The 16,262-nt window shown below is 36.9% G+C and overlaps 1 protein-coding gene across 5 annotated transcripts in view; it reads left to right on the top strand.

Annotated features, from left to right (window-relative positions):
- Positions 1-10,518, top strand: part of KIFAP3 (kinesin associated protein 3) — a 170,061-nt gene extending 159,543 nt beyond the window's left edge. For 2 of the 5 annotated variants that reach the window (XM_033195194.1, XM_033195197.1), the window contains exon 20: positions 10,065-10,515. In XM_033195194.1, coding sequence (XP_033051085.1) covers positions 10,065-10,170 — 106 coding nt within the window. In that variant the 3' untranslated portion in view covers positions 10,171-10,515. Of the gene's footprint in view, positions 1-6,008; positions 6,078-10,064 lie in introns of all 5 variants that reach the window. The other 3 variants (XM_033195195.1, XM_033195196.1, XM_033195193.1) reach the window with 3 other exon arrangements.
- The last annotated feature ends 5,744 nt before the right edge of the window (positions 10,519-16,262 follow it).

The raw sequence follows: 16,262 nt of genomic DNA, 5'->3' as shown, positions 1-16,262 counted from the left end.
CCTTAACATTTGGTGGTATGAAATGAAGCATTGCTTGATAGTATAGAACTGCCAGTTTTAAGAAGTCCTTGTACTTAATGGAAGAAATGTAAGTTAAAGATGACTAGATGGCATACCTTCATTAAAATATTGCCAGAAAAAGTCTGAGACCATTATAGGTTTGAGTAAATATTCACTTCAACTTGGTAATCACATCTGACAACTTCCATTAGGTACCTATTAGAGCATTTTTTCTGTTAATAACTACAAATAAGGAAAAATGAAATATCTTTTAATGGCTCCAGTTATTTCTTGCAAGTCATTGTTTCCTTCAAGAAAGTCTATTGTGAGCCAGAGGAATCTAAAATTTGTATTTTCCTTGAATGTGCAGATAAATAATAATAAAATGGGTCAGACATGGTGGCTCACGCCTGTAATCCCAACATTTTGGGAGGCTGAGGCAGGCGGATCACCTGAGTTCCGGAGTTTGAGACTAGCCTGGCCAACATGGCAAAACCCCGTCTCTACTAAAAATACAAAAATTATCCAGGCATTGTGGCGCGGGCCTGTAATCCCAGCTACTTGGGAGGCTAAGGCAGGAGAATCACTTGAATCCAGGAGGTGGAGGTTGTGATGAGCCAGGATTGCACCATTGCACTCCAGCCTGGGCAAGAAGAGTGAAACTCCACGTCAAAAAAAAAATAGTGATAATAAAATGAAAAGGACTTCCAGCAAGATGGTAGACTGACCTAATTTGGCAGGGACCATTGCTATGCAGATAATATGTAAATGGTGGACCAAAATGTAACAGAAACTTACATGACCAAGTTCATAAGAAAGATAGGGAATACCCAATGACAAAAAAAACACCCACAGGAATATTGAACCAGGTATGGGTTATTTGGTAAAGGAAGATGGAACTGAATTCTCTACATAAAGCCTGGAATTTCAAAGGTCTACCTTTTTCTCATCAGTTGAAAAGAGGACTAAATGATGTTAATTCACCAGCCCAGAGAAGTGGCCAAAACTTGTCTGTGCTCAAAGACCCTCAGTAGGGGAAGATAGTCACTCATGTGAAAGAGAAGTCACAAGCTTGTTTCATGCACATGAGTGGGTTCAGAATTTACACCATATACTTATTTCAGGGAACCTTAGTCAAGAAATTGCCATTTAGATTGTTTCAGGACAGTGGAACTGCCAGGGCCCTGATACATTATAAACAAATACAGAACCTCTCTGTAGAAATAATTCCACAGCTCAAGAGCCAATAGACAGGAAAAAAATGAAGTTGAAAGCACAATAAAATATTACAAAGTACACAAAGAAAGGAACCATGTGCAGCAGTGCATACCTGTAGTCCTAGCTACTCTGGAGGCTGAGGTGGAGGATGACTTGAGGCCAAGAGTTGGAGGCTGCAGTGCACCATGATTGTGCCTGTGAATAGCCACAACACTCAAGCCTGGGCAATATAATGAGACTTCATCTCAATGAAAACATAAAAAGGACTATCGTGAAAGAGAATCATCAGATTGTAATGGAAATACCATTTTATCAATGTTCAATATGCTGAGGAGTTTAAATTTGATAAGCCTTGTTTTAAAGCTTAGTAAAGTACATGACAGTACAAGACAAGCGCTCTAACAGCAAGTGTTAGGATGCCTGAGAATTACAGTTAATAGAAGAATCTCAATGAGACTATATAAAATGCAATAAATAAGTAAATTAATAAAAAGGAATGGAAAAATTAATGCAATGATATAGTATCAAAAAGTAGCAAGTATAACATCTCCACATTAAAATATAGTCACTAAAATAGTACTCTGGAGGCAGGTTAATCAACAGATTAAGATGTATAAGAAGAGAAGTATAACTTGAATGAAATTAGAGGACAATCAATGAAATGAAATATCTTTACCATTTAGAATAAATCAGTGACTATTTTACACATGTTCCCTTCATCATTAGTACAAATTCGTTTTGATCTGAAGTATCTCAGTGTAGTAACTAAATTGAAAGGAGTTTTCCCCAAGGTGTTTTCACCCTTAGAACTGACAGATGTCCTTCAAAAAATGTTTTTAATAAACTCCAGATGAGTATTTTAAATACAGCCTCCCACTACTCATATAATTTGCCCTTGATTTTTGAAAAAAAACACTAGTTTGAATTCATTAAGAGTAAGATTCTTTAAGATGCTTTAGCCACTTAGTTTTATTATAATAAAAGAAAAAGTTATGATTATGCATATAAAAGATTAAGAATAAAACTAAATGGAAAATGACAACTAAACTTGATATATGCCGGTGAAACTCATTAGAAGACTGTTTAACCATGCTCTTGGATTTTATTTTCTCAACAATACAAAAGTTCAGGTCCAAAGAAATGAGTAATACCTTTGAGCAACTTAAAATATTTTTTATATTTATTACATATAGATTTATAGAAACATGATGCCATTAATATCAGGTCAATGAAAAAGTTTAGAAGCTATGTTATAGTAATAGTACTTTAACATGCATGCATATTACTTTTTTCAGTGTTCAAGACAATTAGCATCTTTTCTTATAACCTATTTTCTTAGGCACCCAACATTCACAAAACTTTTTTTGCATGTAACTGATAGGTATTTCCATTTAGCTGTAAATTATTTCATAACCATAAAACTGGACATTAATTATCTGCGAAAGCAATGGATGCCACATTCTATGAATGTTAAATGTGCTGAGAAGTTTAAATTTAATAATCCTTGCTTTGAAACTTTGTGAAAGTACCTGATACTCAGTGGTAAGACAAGCTCTCCATCTAGTGGTTGGTCTATAAATGACAAACATTTAGATCTCGATGTAGCAATACATCATTTTACTAGTGTTAGGTATTGTTTTATACTCATTGTTTCATTCAATCTGCACATCTCTTCTTCTTGTAAGAATTTAAGGAGAAAATATTCTCTTTTTCCAGAATAGTTCAGCCCTGTAGAAGATAGGGGCAAGCTTCTACAGTCTGAGTTCATCTACATGGAATACCACAGCATCTCAGTCATTTGATGAAGCATATTCCCATACTAAGGGGGCAAAATTTGCTCCATTCCATTTAACTATAACCTCTAAAATTTCCAGACAGTTTTGAAATTCTTCTTAAGTCTCAGTCCCCAACATGTAAAGGTATAACTTTAAATTTTTTTTTTTTTTTTTTTTTTTTGAGACAGGGTCTCACTCACTCTGTTTCCCAGACTGGAGTGCAGTGGCAGTGATGGCTCACTGCAGCCTCCAACCTCCTGGGCTCAAGCAATCCTCCTGCTTCAACCCCATAAGTAGCTGGAACCATGGGTGTGCACCACCATGCCTGGATAGTTTTCTGTATTTTTGTAGAAATGAGGTTTTCCCATGTCTTGAACTCCTGGGGCTCAGGCAGTCTGCCTCCCTCAGCCTCCCAAAGTGCTGGGATTTTAGGCATGAGCAACAGCACCTGGCCTAATAAAACTATTTTAAACGAGAAAAGATGGTCCGGGCACAGTGACTCACTCCTGTAATCCCAGCACTTTGGGAGGCCGAAACGGGTGGATCACAAGGTCAGGAGTTCAAGACCAGCCTGGCCAAGATGCTGAAACCCAGTCTCTACTAAAAATAGAAAAATTAACCAGGTGTGGTGGCACACACCTTAATCCCAGCTACTTGGGAGGCTGAGGCAGGAGAATCACTTGAACCCGGGTGGCAGAGGTTGCAGTGAGCCAAGATCACACCACTGCACTCCAGCCTGGGCAACAGAGCAAGATTCCATCTCAAAAAACAAAAAAAACAAAAAAAAAAAAAAACAGAGAAAAGATAATTGTTGTGAATTGTAGCATGTTTGATCATTGTTATTTCTGCCAGTACCCTTCTGTAGGTTCTCATTACTTCACATTTGGACAGCTGTAATAGTTTCTTCAGTGTTTATGATTTTGCATCTCAACCCCCTTTCCTACTACAATTATCTTTCTAAAACATAGAATTTGGTCATTCTCTTTCTTAGGAACCGTTGACGACTCTCCAGAAGCCACCAGTTCTTAGCTTTATGAAAAGCTTCAATATCTAGTCCTAACTGCCCTTTCTAGCCTCATCTCCTGCCACTTGCTGATATCATAAATCTAAAACTTTAACCATAACAAACCATTTGCTCTTCATCGGCCACTCCTCTCTGTTGCTCAGGCTGCTCCACCATCAGGAATTCTGTCTCTCTTCGCCTATGAAATCTTACTTGTCCTTTAAGACTCATTCATTCATGAATTCATGTATTTTTTTGAATACATGTCAGATACAATACTAGAGCCTAGGGATATAGCAATGGCCAAGACAGTCCTTGCCCTCCATGGTGTTTGTTTTCTAATGGGAAAGAAATACAATAACAAAATATGTCAGGAAGTAACATGTGCATTAAATCAAAGTATTTTGTATGAAGACTTTCTAGCTGCCAAGATTCTTCTGTAGCAATTTGTACATGTCTCTAAGATACTCTTATGTTAAATATTTGGCCCCCCTCTTTTCTTCTGTAGCAATTTATACATATGCTACAGTAGTATGACATCAGGTTATTATCAGAATATTTCTTCCATGTTAGGTGCCTCCAATCGTTATAGTCAAGGACTATGTCTTATTATTGCCTTCCCAGCATGTGTTTTTTCCTTGGCTTCAAAAACTATGCTTACCACATTGTAGGAACTCAATAAATGTTTCTACTATTGGGATAGGTGAATGGATGGGCAAATGGTATATAGAGTCACTATTACAATAGACCTAAATTTCCCATGACAAATCATACTTAAGCTGAAATTACCCTGATGATCAATTAACAATCTATTTAGAAAGGTAAACGTACTAAATACTGGTTTTGATTCTATAATCAATATATTGGAGAAATTCATAAAAAGAATGAAGTATTCTAAGAAATTATGAAGAAGTAATTTAATATGATTTTATAATATCCTGGAAAGTTTCTTCCTATAACAGTTCATGTTCAATTCTTTCACTTGACAGTTTCAAAAGAATTCCAGCCTTCAGTATTACCTGATGGATCACAAAGATTGGTTTGTTAAGAAAAATCACTGTTGCCTATTTATAAATATGTAGTCATAAATGATTTTGTCTTGGGAAGAATAGAATCCCTAAAGACAGACTCAGACTAAAAAGATGAAATTCAGCATGGTAGTTATAAGTAAATTTTGAATGTGTGTGTGTGTGTACACACACAACTGTACATATATATAAAAAACTTAATGTTACATATAACTCAATATTATATAACTACATACAACTCAATGTTATATATATACATATACACATATATACACAATTGTAAGCAGTCAATATTAGGCAACTATGTGATAATATCTTCTTAAAAATTTTGTTTAAGATTAATACAGTTTTAGCCTACAATAGTATAAAGTCAGATATAGGCTCTTTTATTCTGTACTGGTTTCAGACCACATCATAAGTATCATGTTAATTTTAGCTTCTTCATTTGAAGACAAACACTAGAAAATGGAAGTGGTTTTAGAGAGCAAGTGAGATGGTAAAGATTGAAGACCATGTAATGAGGCTTGAGTAAACCAGGGCTGTGAAGCAGTCATATCAAAGAGGAATTGGACTCCTTGTGTGGTTTCAGAGGGTAATTCTAAGACTAATTGAACTGGATTTTAGAGCTGTGTAATAAAGAACTTTCCAACAGTTTTACATATCCATAAATGGAATGAACTGCCTTGACCAAGTAGTGAGCACTTCTTCCTGGAGATGTTCAGACAAGAGCTGGATAGACCCTGTCAAGGATGTTGTGAATAAAAGTGTAGCCAAGATTATTTCCTAAAATGTTCCGAAGTCAGACTTCCATGAGCCTATGAAAAAATAATTTGGCCTGCATTTATTCTTTTTTGTAGCCATTTACTAATAAATTCATTACTTGCTCTACATTGATATTGCTGACCTAGGAATTTAAAAGAAGAAAAAGACTTGTGTTGCTTTTATCTCATTTTAATAAAATAATGATACTTTTCACTTATGCAGCACTTTTCATCCAAGGATTTCAAAGTGCTTTACAAATACGCACTAATTAAGCCTCACAAACAGCCAGAGGTAGGTGATTTTCTTCTCTTTCTACAGGAATGTCAACTCTGGCCCAGAAATTTAGTAAGAGCCTGTGAGTGCCTGGAATTCTTTACTGGCTGCCATTCCCTTGTTATGTGCTGCATGTGAAGCATCACTTGTCATTTCCAGATTTTTTTTTTCCTGCTCTAAATCATCTCAAGTTTAGAATTCTAATGATTGCTATTACAAATGTGTTTGAAGTCTTGTAAATATTAGTGAAAACTCAGTCTTCTGCTTGCTGAATGCTAATTAGATTTCTGAATTTGTTTATTTAAAAAAACACACTCTAGATGTGGTTTTCTATTTGTTGTTGAGTTTTAAATATAATTTTTGTCTTTTAAAGAACTTGTCATTTTTCTTCCTAGGTACCCAGAAATAATTGCTCTTGGGAAATAAAACTTAATGGCAGATTGACTTTTTGGCCTTATCATTCCTAGTTATCTTTTCACAATAAACAATAACTGTTTTCTTTGGATCAGAATTATGTATTTTCAGGAAGAGACACTGTATTTTGGTGATTCAAAGGTCCAAAATATGTTATCTGAACATTAAGGATAAGGGTGAAATGACACTAAATAACCAATCCTGTAAAGAAAAAGTACTATAATAGTGGCATATACTAATCTAGAGGGATACACCACTTTTTATGTGGGTTAGGAGTAGCAAGAAGAAACTATGTACATACAGAGACATGCACCCTACAAGATTGGATTAAATTCCATTATACTTATAAATAGCCACATATTCAAACTGGTATCTGAAGCAAAATGGTCACACAAGGCAAGAGCAGATGTGGCATATCACAGCTTACTTTTCCTTGCTTCTCAGGGCCCCTAGTGAGGGCATACAAATTCCTGTGATACACACTATTGAAGTCAAGTTTTTCCAGATCAGGAAAGCACAATTTTTGCTGCAACATTACCTTTTTATATTCATAGTTTCTATCTCCTTCAAGAATTTACATGAAGAATCTATCTGCTTGTGTTTAAAGGAAAACTCTCCTGGTTTTGAACTAAACTCAGCATTAGCAAGGCTATATCCTTTTCCCAAGGGAAAAAGTAAAGTGTCTACATATTCCAAAAGAATATCTCCAGGTTTTAGCATCCTGGAAAGCCTAATTTCCCCCACTATATTACAAAGAATCAAATGAGAGGGATTAAAGAAACAAACTATTTGTTTCACAGTGAATTTAATTAAAAATGTATTAATTCTGTAGATATAGTTGATTTTTCGTAATACAAAAGGACCTAGGACCTATGTCAACGTATTCTCTAAACTGATCATAAATGTTTTAAATTTTTTTTCTTTAAACAGCAAGTTCATCTGTGATACATAATGAAGAATTCCAGAAAAGATCATTTTAGAGTTTGGTTTCAAATTTTATTCCTTTTTCCCCAAATGATATTTGTATATAGAAAGTCGAAAAATTAAATGATGTCCTCTACACTGTAATACCCACAGGTGTCTCTGGGTGAACTGTTGACTGCATAACCTAAAGACCATACTGTTCAAGACCAGAGATTTATAGGTTCAGAAACTCAGACTTATCAGTGCTTAAGGGTCATTCTTTCACTGACTTGGGACTTCTAATTCTTATCAACAATGTGCATGACATATTTTAAAAAGAAAAAAATCCATTTGTTAATGTACAATGGAAGTTATAGCCATCAGGTAGATTAGGTAATATCTAAGTTTATTATTTACACTATTGGCAAATTACATGAGAAAACAATGATCAATAGTTTGCCTATTAGTCATAGAAATAAAAAAAAGGGGGAGAATTTTACAACTTGAATGTAGAATGGCCTCAGACTCTGAGAATGTTAAATTCCCTTCCTGACTGAGGACCAAACTGCAAAAAAGGCCAGATATTCCTTATGGTGTTATAGCTTTCCAGATCACCACACAATTGCTTAGGTGGCTACAACCAGCATTGTAGCTGAGAAGCTCCTTGTTTTGTGCCAACGACTGGCAAACTGCCTTCTGAGGACCATCTTTTAGATAGAATTACAGTGATATTGCTAACAAGTCGTCTGTGAGATACTCTGTTTTGAAGGTGACTTTTCATGTTTCCTCACTGTCCCACATATGCCTCTTGTTTTCAAATTACTGAAATAGATCTTGCCATAGCCCCCAGATTGAGAAACGAACATAAGATTAACTTGAGTTTAACCTAAGTTTACTGCTATTTGGCCTCAGAGGAGTTGCTAAAAACAATAAGGACTGGTTAAAGACAGGTAATAAGCAGAAAGATGAAGAAGGAACAAGTTGAAATCCAAGCTATGTAATCAACAGTTATATAATGGAGAGTTCTTTAGATAGATAATTACTTGTTAGCCTTAGTGCTTGCAAAGTTTTCAATAACTTTTACTCTAATTTTAAGCTGATACCAGTGTCTCTTAGTTCACTGACTCCACTAATTTCTGAAACATCTGTTAAGCTACCTCTTGATTCCCTCATCACAAAATTTAGTCTCTCTTCCCATGAGACCAAAGTAAGAAAAGGTGCTTATATTTTTACCATTTCAAAATAAAATGTAGACTTAAAAATTTCAACCAACTTTGGGAAACTATAGATAAAGTTTTGATGTAGGAGGAGCCCAAAACAATAAATTGTGTCCAGGATTGCTCAGTACAAATGCTAACCTGAAACTTGTATTTCAGAACTTCCATTCTCCTAAAGGGTAGAATCACTGGACCAGTATGTGTTATATGTATTTTGGCTCTTTACATTTACTCTTTAGTTCCATCTTAATACACACCAGCATGCGTGCACATGCACACATGCACATACACACATTTATTTAAAACCTTAACATTTTAATAGTTACTTCTAAAGTGTGTCAACTTAATCTCACTCGGAATGTGACAGAGAGTTAGTGCCTATGTGAATATATTTTTTCATCAGATTCATCTTTTGCTATTGAGGGAAAATTATCTTTCCATCTCCTCATGTAGTGCAAACTTAAATCATTTAAATATGTTTTATTTTTCCAAAACTTACATTTCTGCATTACAAATGGTTTCCATTGATTGGAAGTCAAGCTCACTAGCATTCACTGCATGAGCTGTGCATGAGCATGTTAAGGCCACCATATTTCTGCCTGGCAAAATTAATACTTTGTCATTTTCCTAAGTGTTGGATAATTCCCTGACCTTTAAAAAGGACTTTGGAGAACAGATTTTCCTCTAAATAATGTATTAATAGATCAACAAGTAATTTTTTTAATAATCATGAAGTTTAACATACTTGAAGCTATCTTTACAACTCTGAAGGTTATCTTTGGGTTTCTGTTATTTCCATAGAATAAGTTGAACCAGAATTTGTAATTGCCTTGCTGTCACTCAAAAGAAATAGATACTTTTTGTAATTGTTTGCATTGAGGAATCAGAGGAAGGATTTGCAGATCAAATCTGACTAATTTTCACATTTTGTCAAATTCCTTATCTTGTTCTTTTAATCATAGGCTTATGGTATGATTTGGCCCTGCATGAGAGTTCACTGATATAACTCAAACACATGTTTTTACTAAAAGTGGAATTTGTCCCATATCGTCATATGAAAAGACATTATAAACAGCAAAACTCACTTTACTACAGTTTTATTTTTATCATTCCCTAGCAATATATTACTGATCATTGCTAGCATGTAAAATCTTTTCATATTTTTGCTTAAGAGCCATATATAAGTAATTCATTAAATAAAACTTTTCTAACTTGATTCTTCCACTTTGTTTAGCATAGTACCTACTGACAGAGGTTTCTCATACTTTTAAGACACATTGTTAGAAGTATTTTATTATATACACTTTTAATGGCTCTATTAACCTTAAGAAAAAAAAGTTAGTGATATCCACATAAATCACTATCCCTGCTAGGACAAGAATGTTGATGGTGTAAAAATCTAGGCCTCTTAATCTGCATTGTGGATGTGTGATGAAAAACATAGCTTATCATTCCTTTTTCTCTTTTTTAGCCTTGGAATGGATGGCTTTGGCCAACCAGTTGGCATTCTTGGACGCCCTGCCACAGCATATGGATTCCGCCCTGATGAACCTTACTACTATGGCTATGGATCTTGATAAAGTATCTGTTTCCATGCGTTACCTCAGCTTAGAAGAAATCTGTGTGGGTTGGGTTAATTTTGGATCTTTGCCTAATAATGCATGTTGATGTTATTGTGGGTCTGTGTTTGTTTTTATTTTTATATGTTAGCTGCAGATTAACCCCAGCCCCTTCTGTCTTCTGATAAGTACAGTCGATACTGACATTGTTCACTCATCAAACCACATCTTGATGCTGAGTAACATTTCCCATGAGCCTCAAAACTGAATGCTGAAAAGCTACTAGACTGGAAAAGAAACACTGCATTATGTACGTTAAGTGACTAATTTAATTTCAATTAAAAAGTGTAAAGTGAAAATGAATAAGTGAAAGTCACGTGTTTATATTTCACACATTTCATTATGAATTACATGTTAACATAGGGTGCACATGAGTTTTATTTTTTGTCCTTTTTTTCTGCTTGTAAACTCTTGAGTAATTCATATAATATATGCTACCTTTAAAATTTATAAAAAGAACATCACCATTTCATATTCCATGCCATGTGCCTGAAAGTTTCCTTCCCAAAGTTTATTAACTATGAGTTTTCAATTAATAATGGAACATATGCCATAAGTTATTTATGGCTATAGTCTCTTCAGAGGTTTTAATTCACGTCTTCCTAGTTGTAATATAGAAATCCTAGGACAACGAGTATACAAGACAAGCAGTGATACAAGATTAGCATTTGGCTTTTAACTTTTATTCTTCATAAATTTAGTATTCAAACCATGGGAAAGCTAATTAAAAGTCTCATTATGGAAAACTAAGGAACAGAATATTTCACTCACTTTGGTACCCAGTTCCCAATTATTCACTTGTTTTTATAACATAGATTTAGATAGCAAGAAATGGATGGACATTATATAATAATGGGTTTTGAAAGTAGTTCAGTGTTTTCATATTGAGAAAAATGTTCAATTCTACTTGAAAAACTAAGCAAACAAATAACCGTGATAATAACTATAATCAGAGATAGTTCCATGATCACCTGCTATGGAAGGAAATATGAAGCTTCAAAGGGAATACATAGATCAAAGATAAGACTTCTATTCTTGAATTTAAAATCTCGTTGATCTAACTACACTATTTATTTGGCTTAAATTACATTTTAAGCAGAGGATCACATTTGGAAAAAGGCCTTTGAAATAACTCAGTCTGCCTACTTATTTAAGAAACCAATCACATAAAGAATTTAAATGTAATCAACAGATATTTTCCTGACTGCTATGTGTAAGGAAGTATATGGGGCACCTTAGGGGATGTAAATCTGAGGTGTGTTTATGCCTTTGATCTTTCTGAAAACATACATTTATTTGTCTTAGTTTCTATTTTAACCATAAAATATTAAAGCTGGAAAAGGCCTTAGAAGCAACCCTGTCCAACTCTTTTTGCAGTCAAAAAAACTGTGGCCAGGAGAGGTTAAGTGACTTAGTCAACGACATAGCCTGTCTCTTTGCTTCCTATTCAGCAATCTCAATACTAAATACCTTGTGTTATTATTTGTCATGTGTACAAAGTATAAATACACATAGGTGACCTTAACAGGAAAATGATGCAAACATCCTATGGCTGTCACTTCCCTCACGTTGCTATAAACTGCTTAGGAAGAACACCCCCGAAACTGATCACATTCCCGGGGCTATGCTCACTGAGTTTACATGCACACGCTCACTCTCCCTCATTTTTTTTCATTAGTTTAGGACTTAACAAATTTAGAAATTGTAATCTTTCCACTCAGGCATGAACTGGTTTACCATTGCATTATTTATGAAGGAATGTTTTTCTAAAGAGATTAATAAGGAAGACTATCTAAAAAAAGATTTGTTTTAAAACAGGGTCTTGCTCTGTCACCCAGGCTGGAGTGCAGTGGCACAGTCACCATTCACTGCCGCCTCAGCCTCCCAGGCTCAAGTGATCCTCCCACCTCAGCCTCCCAAGTAGCTGAGACTACCGGCATGTGCCACTGCACTGGGCTAATTTTTTGTTTACTTTTTGTAGAGATGAGGTCTCACTATGTTGCCCAGGCTGGTCTCGAACTCCTAAGCTCAAGTAATCCACCTGCCTCAGCCTCCAAAGTGCTGGGATTACAGGCATCAGCCACCATGCCCAGCCTAATATTTTTACATACTTCAGAAAACAAAAGGTTTTGGCCTTGGGCACTTTTAGAAATACATTTTAGGCTGGGCGCGGTGGCTCAAGCCTGTAATCCCAGCACTTTGGGAGGCCGAGACGGGCAGATCACGAGGTCAGGAGATCGAGACCATCCTGGCTAACACTGTGAAACCCCGTCTCTACTAAAAACTACAAAAAACTAGCCGGGCGAGGTGGCAGGCGCCTGTAGTCCCAGCTACTCGGGAGGCTGAGGCAGGAGAATGGCGTGAACCCGGGAGGCGGAGCTTGCAGTGAGCTGAGATCCGGCCACTGCACTCCAGCCCGGGCGACAGAGCGAGACTCCGTCTCAAAAAAAAAAAAAGAAAGAAAGAAATACATTTTATGTTGTAAGACAAATATCCTGTCCTCACCAGATTTTGACTACAAATTTAGGTCAGATTTATTTTAATAACTAAATTGTCATGGCTTCAAGCCCTGATTTATAGCTGAAAATTATTTCTTCTCCAGAGTTCTTTGCTCTTTCTGAGAGTTCATTAAGGTGCTTACTCACATAGGCCCAGGAACAGGTTTCTCATATTATGGTTCCTCCTCTTCCCCCTACACGACTTTTTCTGTGTTCATGATCCTCATGAGATCACAGCTGCCCTGCACATGGGAGAACCACTGCTCCCTCCACTTAGGACCTGGGAAGATGACACTGCTCTCCCCTTTCTTATTCCCTTCCATGTGTGTGACACACCTGTTGCTTAATTGTGCACAGCACAACAGAAACTAAAGCTATATGTTTCATCATGACTTTATAGAGATATAAGTAATAAGAGAAGAGAGATACCACGCAAAATAACTTGCTATTATTACAAGAGCCAACAGTCTCAAGGCTCTCACCTGGCCTGCATGGCAGGGCTACCTTGCTCTGTGCCACCAGAAATACTCAGGAATCTTTAGAATTCTAAGATGAGGCCAAACTGTCAGAAGGTCCCACAGAAAAGAGTGTTTTTTTCTTCAAACCAACTGAAGACCTACTTTCAGAATCCGTTTCTTCTTCCAAGATTAATTGTTATTAGCTACCTGATCTTCAGGATTTTACAGATCCTGTATATTTTAAGTCACAAAACAACAAGAGAGAAATAGAAACTATCTGCCTACTTATTCCCCAAGTGGTACCTGGAGGTTTGTTTTTCTTTTTTCTTTTTTTTTCCAGCCCCCTTTCTTTTGAGACAGAGTCTCTCTGTTGCCATGGCTGGAGTGCAGTGGCACTATCTCGGCTCACTGCAACCTCCACCTTACCTCCTGGGTCCAAGCGATTCTCATGCCTCAGCCTCCCGAGTAGCTGGGATTACAGGCACCTGCTACAATGCCTGACTAATTTTTGTATTTTTAGTAAAGATGGGGTTTCACCATGTTGGCCAGGCTGGTCTCAAACACCTGACCTCAAGTGATCCACCCACCTCGGCCTCCCAAAGTGCTGGGATAACAGGTGTGAGCCACCGCACCCAGCCTGTTTTTCTTTTTTAACCTAGTCAGTTGACCTAGTTATTGGTGAGTCTTCCCAAATTCTATCATTGAGGATACATTGAGGTTTTTAGTGAGGTGAATTACTGTGTTCTTCTATGTCTTTGTTGCTAGTTTAGTGGAAAATTTGAAAATACTGTTTTCTCCTAAAATATCTAAAATCCCACATAGACATGTGTAGTAGTTAGGTTTCTCCAGAGAGACAGAACCAACAGGAGGGAGGGAAAGAGGAAGGAAGGGAGGGAGAGAGAGAAATTAGGAGAGAGAGAGAGGATTTATTAGGGCAATTGGCTTACATGATTGTAGAGCTTAGAAGTCCCATGACAGGTCGTCTACAAGCAGGAGAACCAGGGATGCCAGTAGTGTGGCTGTCCAGGTCGGAAAGCCTCAGAACCAGGGAAGCCAATGGTGTAACTTATTAGTCCAAGGCTGGAAGTCTGAGGACCTGGGACTGCTGGTGCAAGTCCTAGAGTCTGAAGGTCAAAGAACCTGGAGTTCTGATGTCCAAGGGCAAAAGAAGGATGTCCCAGCTCCAGGAGAGTGAGAACAAATTTGCCCTTCCTCTGTCTTTTTCTTCTATCTGGACCTTAAGCCAATTGGATGGTGCTCAGCCACATCAAGGATGGGTCTTCCCTGTGCAGTCCACCAACTCACATGCCAATCTCCTCCAGAAACACCCTCACAAACAACCAGAAATAATGATTTTCCAGCTGTCTAAGTATTTCTTAACTTTTCTTAATCCTAAAATTAATTATCACAACTATCTAGGTAGGTAATTTAAAAGCTACAAAATTGAAATGATAATGCACTAGGCTTTGTGATAAGTTCTTGGAGTACAGCAGCACTACCCTCCTGTCTGAAGCAGGCATTAAAGAAGGGAATACTGGGGAAAAATCAGTGATATGGAATAAAAATTTAAGAAGCTCTCTGACAAGGCAGAGGAAAAGAACATATACTAAATGATAAATAAGAATATAGGAAGCAAAAATCAGCACACCAACATTTGTCTAGTAAGTTTTCCAATTAAAATTTTTAAAACTCCTTTTTGAAAAGTACAAGAAGAAGACAAGAAAACCTTCCTGAGCTAAAAAAATAAAAAAATAAAGATGCTTTTTTCCTACAATATAGTCATCCTTTTTTGAAAATGGAGACTGGCATCTATCTTGACATACGCTGGGAAAGGTCTTATGAAGAATGAGTTAAAACTTCCATAAGAATCTTGGAAAGAAAAACAAAATATCTTCAAAGAAACAGACCACCCTCAGAACTTTGACATTAAGTGGCAGAAAACAGTGACATGTGATCCATAGAGTTGTTTCTTTTTACTGAGGAGATAGATTTAGAACTCAAAAATACTACACCTGACCAATTTTCTTTATTTTTTCAAAAAATTTTATTTTGTGAGGGAGATGGAGATTCTTAAAGATCTCAGAAAATATACCTCCCATTTAATTTTCATAAGAAAATGGTGGCTGGGTGAGGTGGCTAACACTTGTAATTCCGGCACTTAGGGAGGCCAAGGCAGGAAGATTACTTGAAGCCAGGAGTTCCAGACCAGCCTGGGCAACAAAGCTAAACCCTATCTCTACAAAAAGTTAAAAAAATTAACTGGGTGTGGTGACTCACACCTGCCGTTCCAACTTCCCAGGAGGTTGAGGTGGGAGGATCACTTGAGCTCAGATGTAGGCTGCAGTGAGCTATGATCATACCACTGCACCCAGCATTGGCGACAGAGACCCAGAATGAGGAGGGGGAGGGGGAGGAAAAAAATAAATTGGTGCTATGACTTTTTTAAGTAATGCAAAACTAGCTCGAGAATTAGCAGGTCACAAAAGGACAGGTGTGAGCACTAAAAGCAGTTAAATATTTGCAAGTATAGGTAATTATTACAAAACAACATGCAAATATACTCCTGAAAAAATACATAAGGCAAAATAATTCGAGGATGATGACACGGTTTTGAAACTCAAGAATTGGATTGAGGGATAATGCTTTAGAGGCTTGGAGAAGAAAGTAAGGAAATTGATTGGGGATCATTGAAGAGGAAAGAGGAAGCCAGAGCCCTAACTGAGCTCTGAGGCCCCCGCTCACACTCCCCTCCCCCCGCCCCCCCCCCACACACGCACACTATACCTACCCTGAAGGCATTACCAATGTCAAGTACATAAAGCCTTGGGTGTAGAAATCTATGCAAGAGACAGGAGACGGGGGCCTTGGATTCATGCAAAGTGAGCAGTTGGAAGCACAAAGCAGGGACCTCTAAGAAAATACGTCATTAAAAAAAAAAAAAATTATTGCCCATACAGGCTGGGCTTTGGGTGAGAAAGGAGAAGTATCACCTGAGAATTCAAACACATCTTTGAACATCTTCGGAGGTTCAGATTTACTATATTTGTATGGTGTTGTAACCTCAGGAGCACCTGGCAGAAACTAACACAAATCC

This window comes from Trachypithecus francoisi, unplaced genomic scaffold, assembly GCF_009764315.1.
Source record: "Trachypithecus francoisi isolate TF-2019V2 unplaced genomic scaffold, Tfra_2.0 Lachesis_group5, whole genome shotgun sequence".
Taxonomy (NCBI): Eukaryota; Metazoa; Chordata; class Mammalia; order Primates; family Cercopithecidae; genus Trachypithecus; species Trachypithecus francoisi.
Note: the sequence above shows the minus strand (reverse complement) of the source record. Positions and strands in the feature narration are given on the sequence as shown.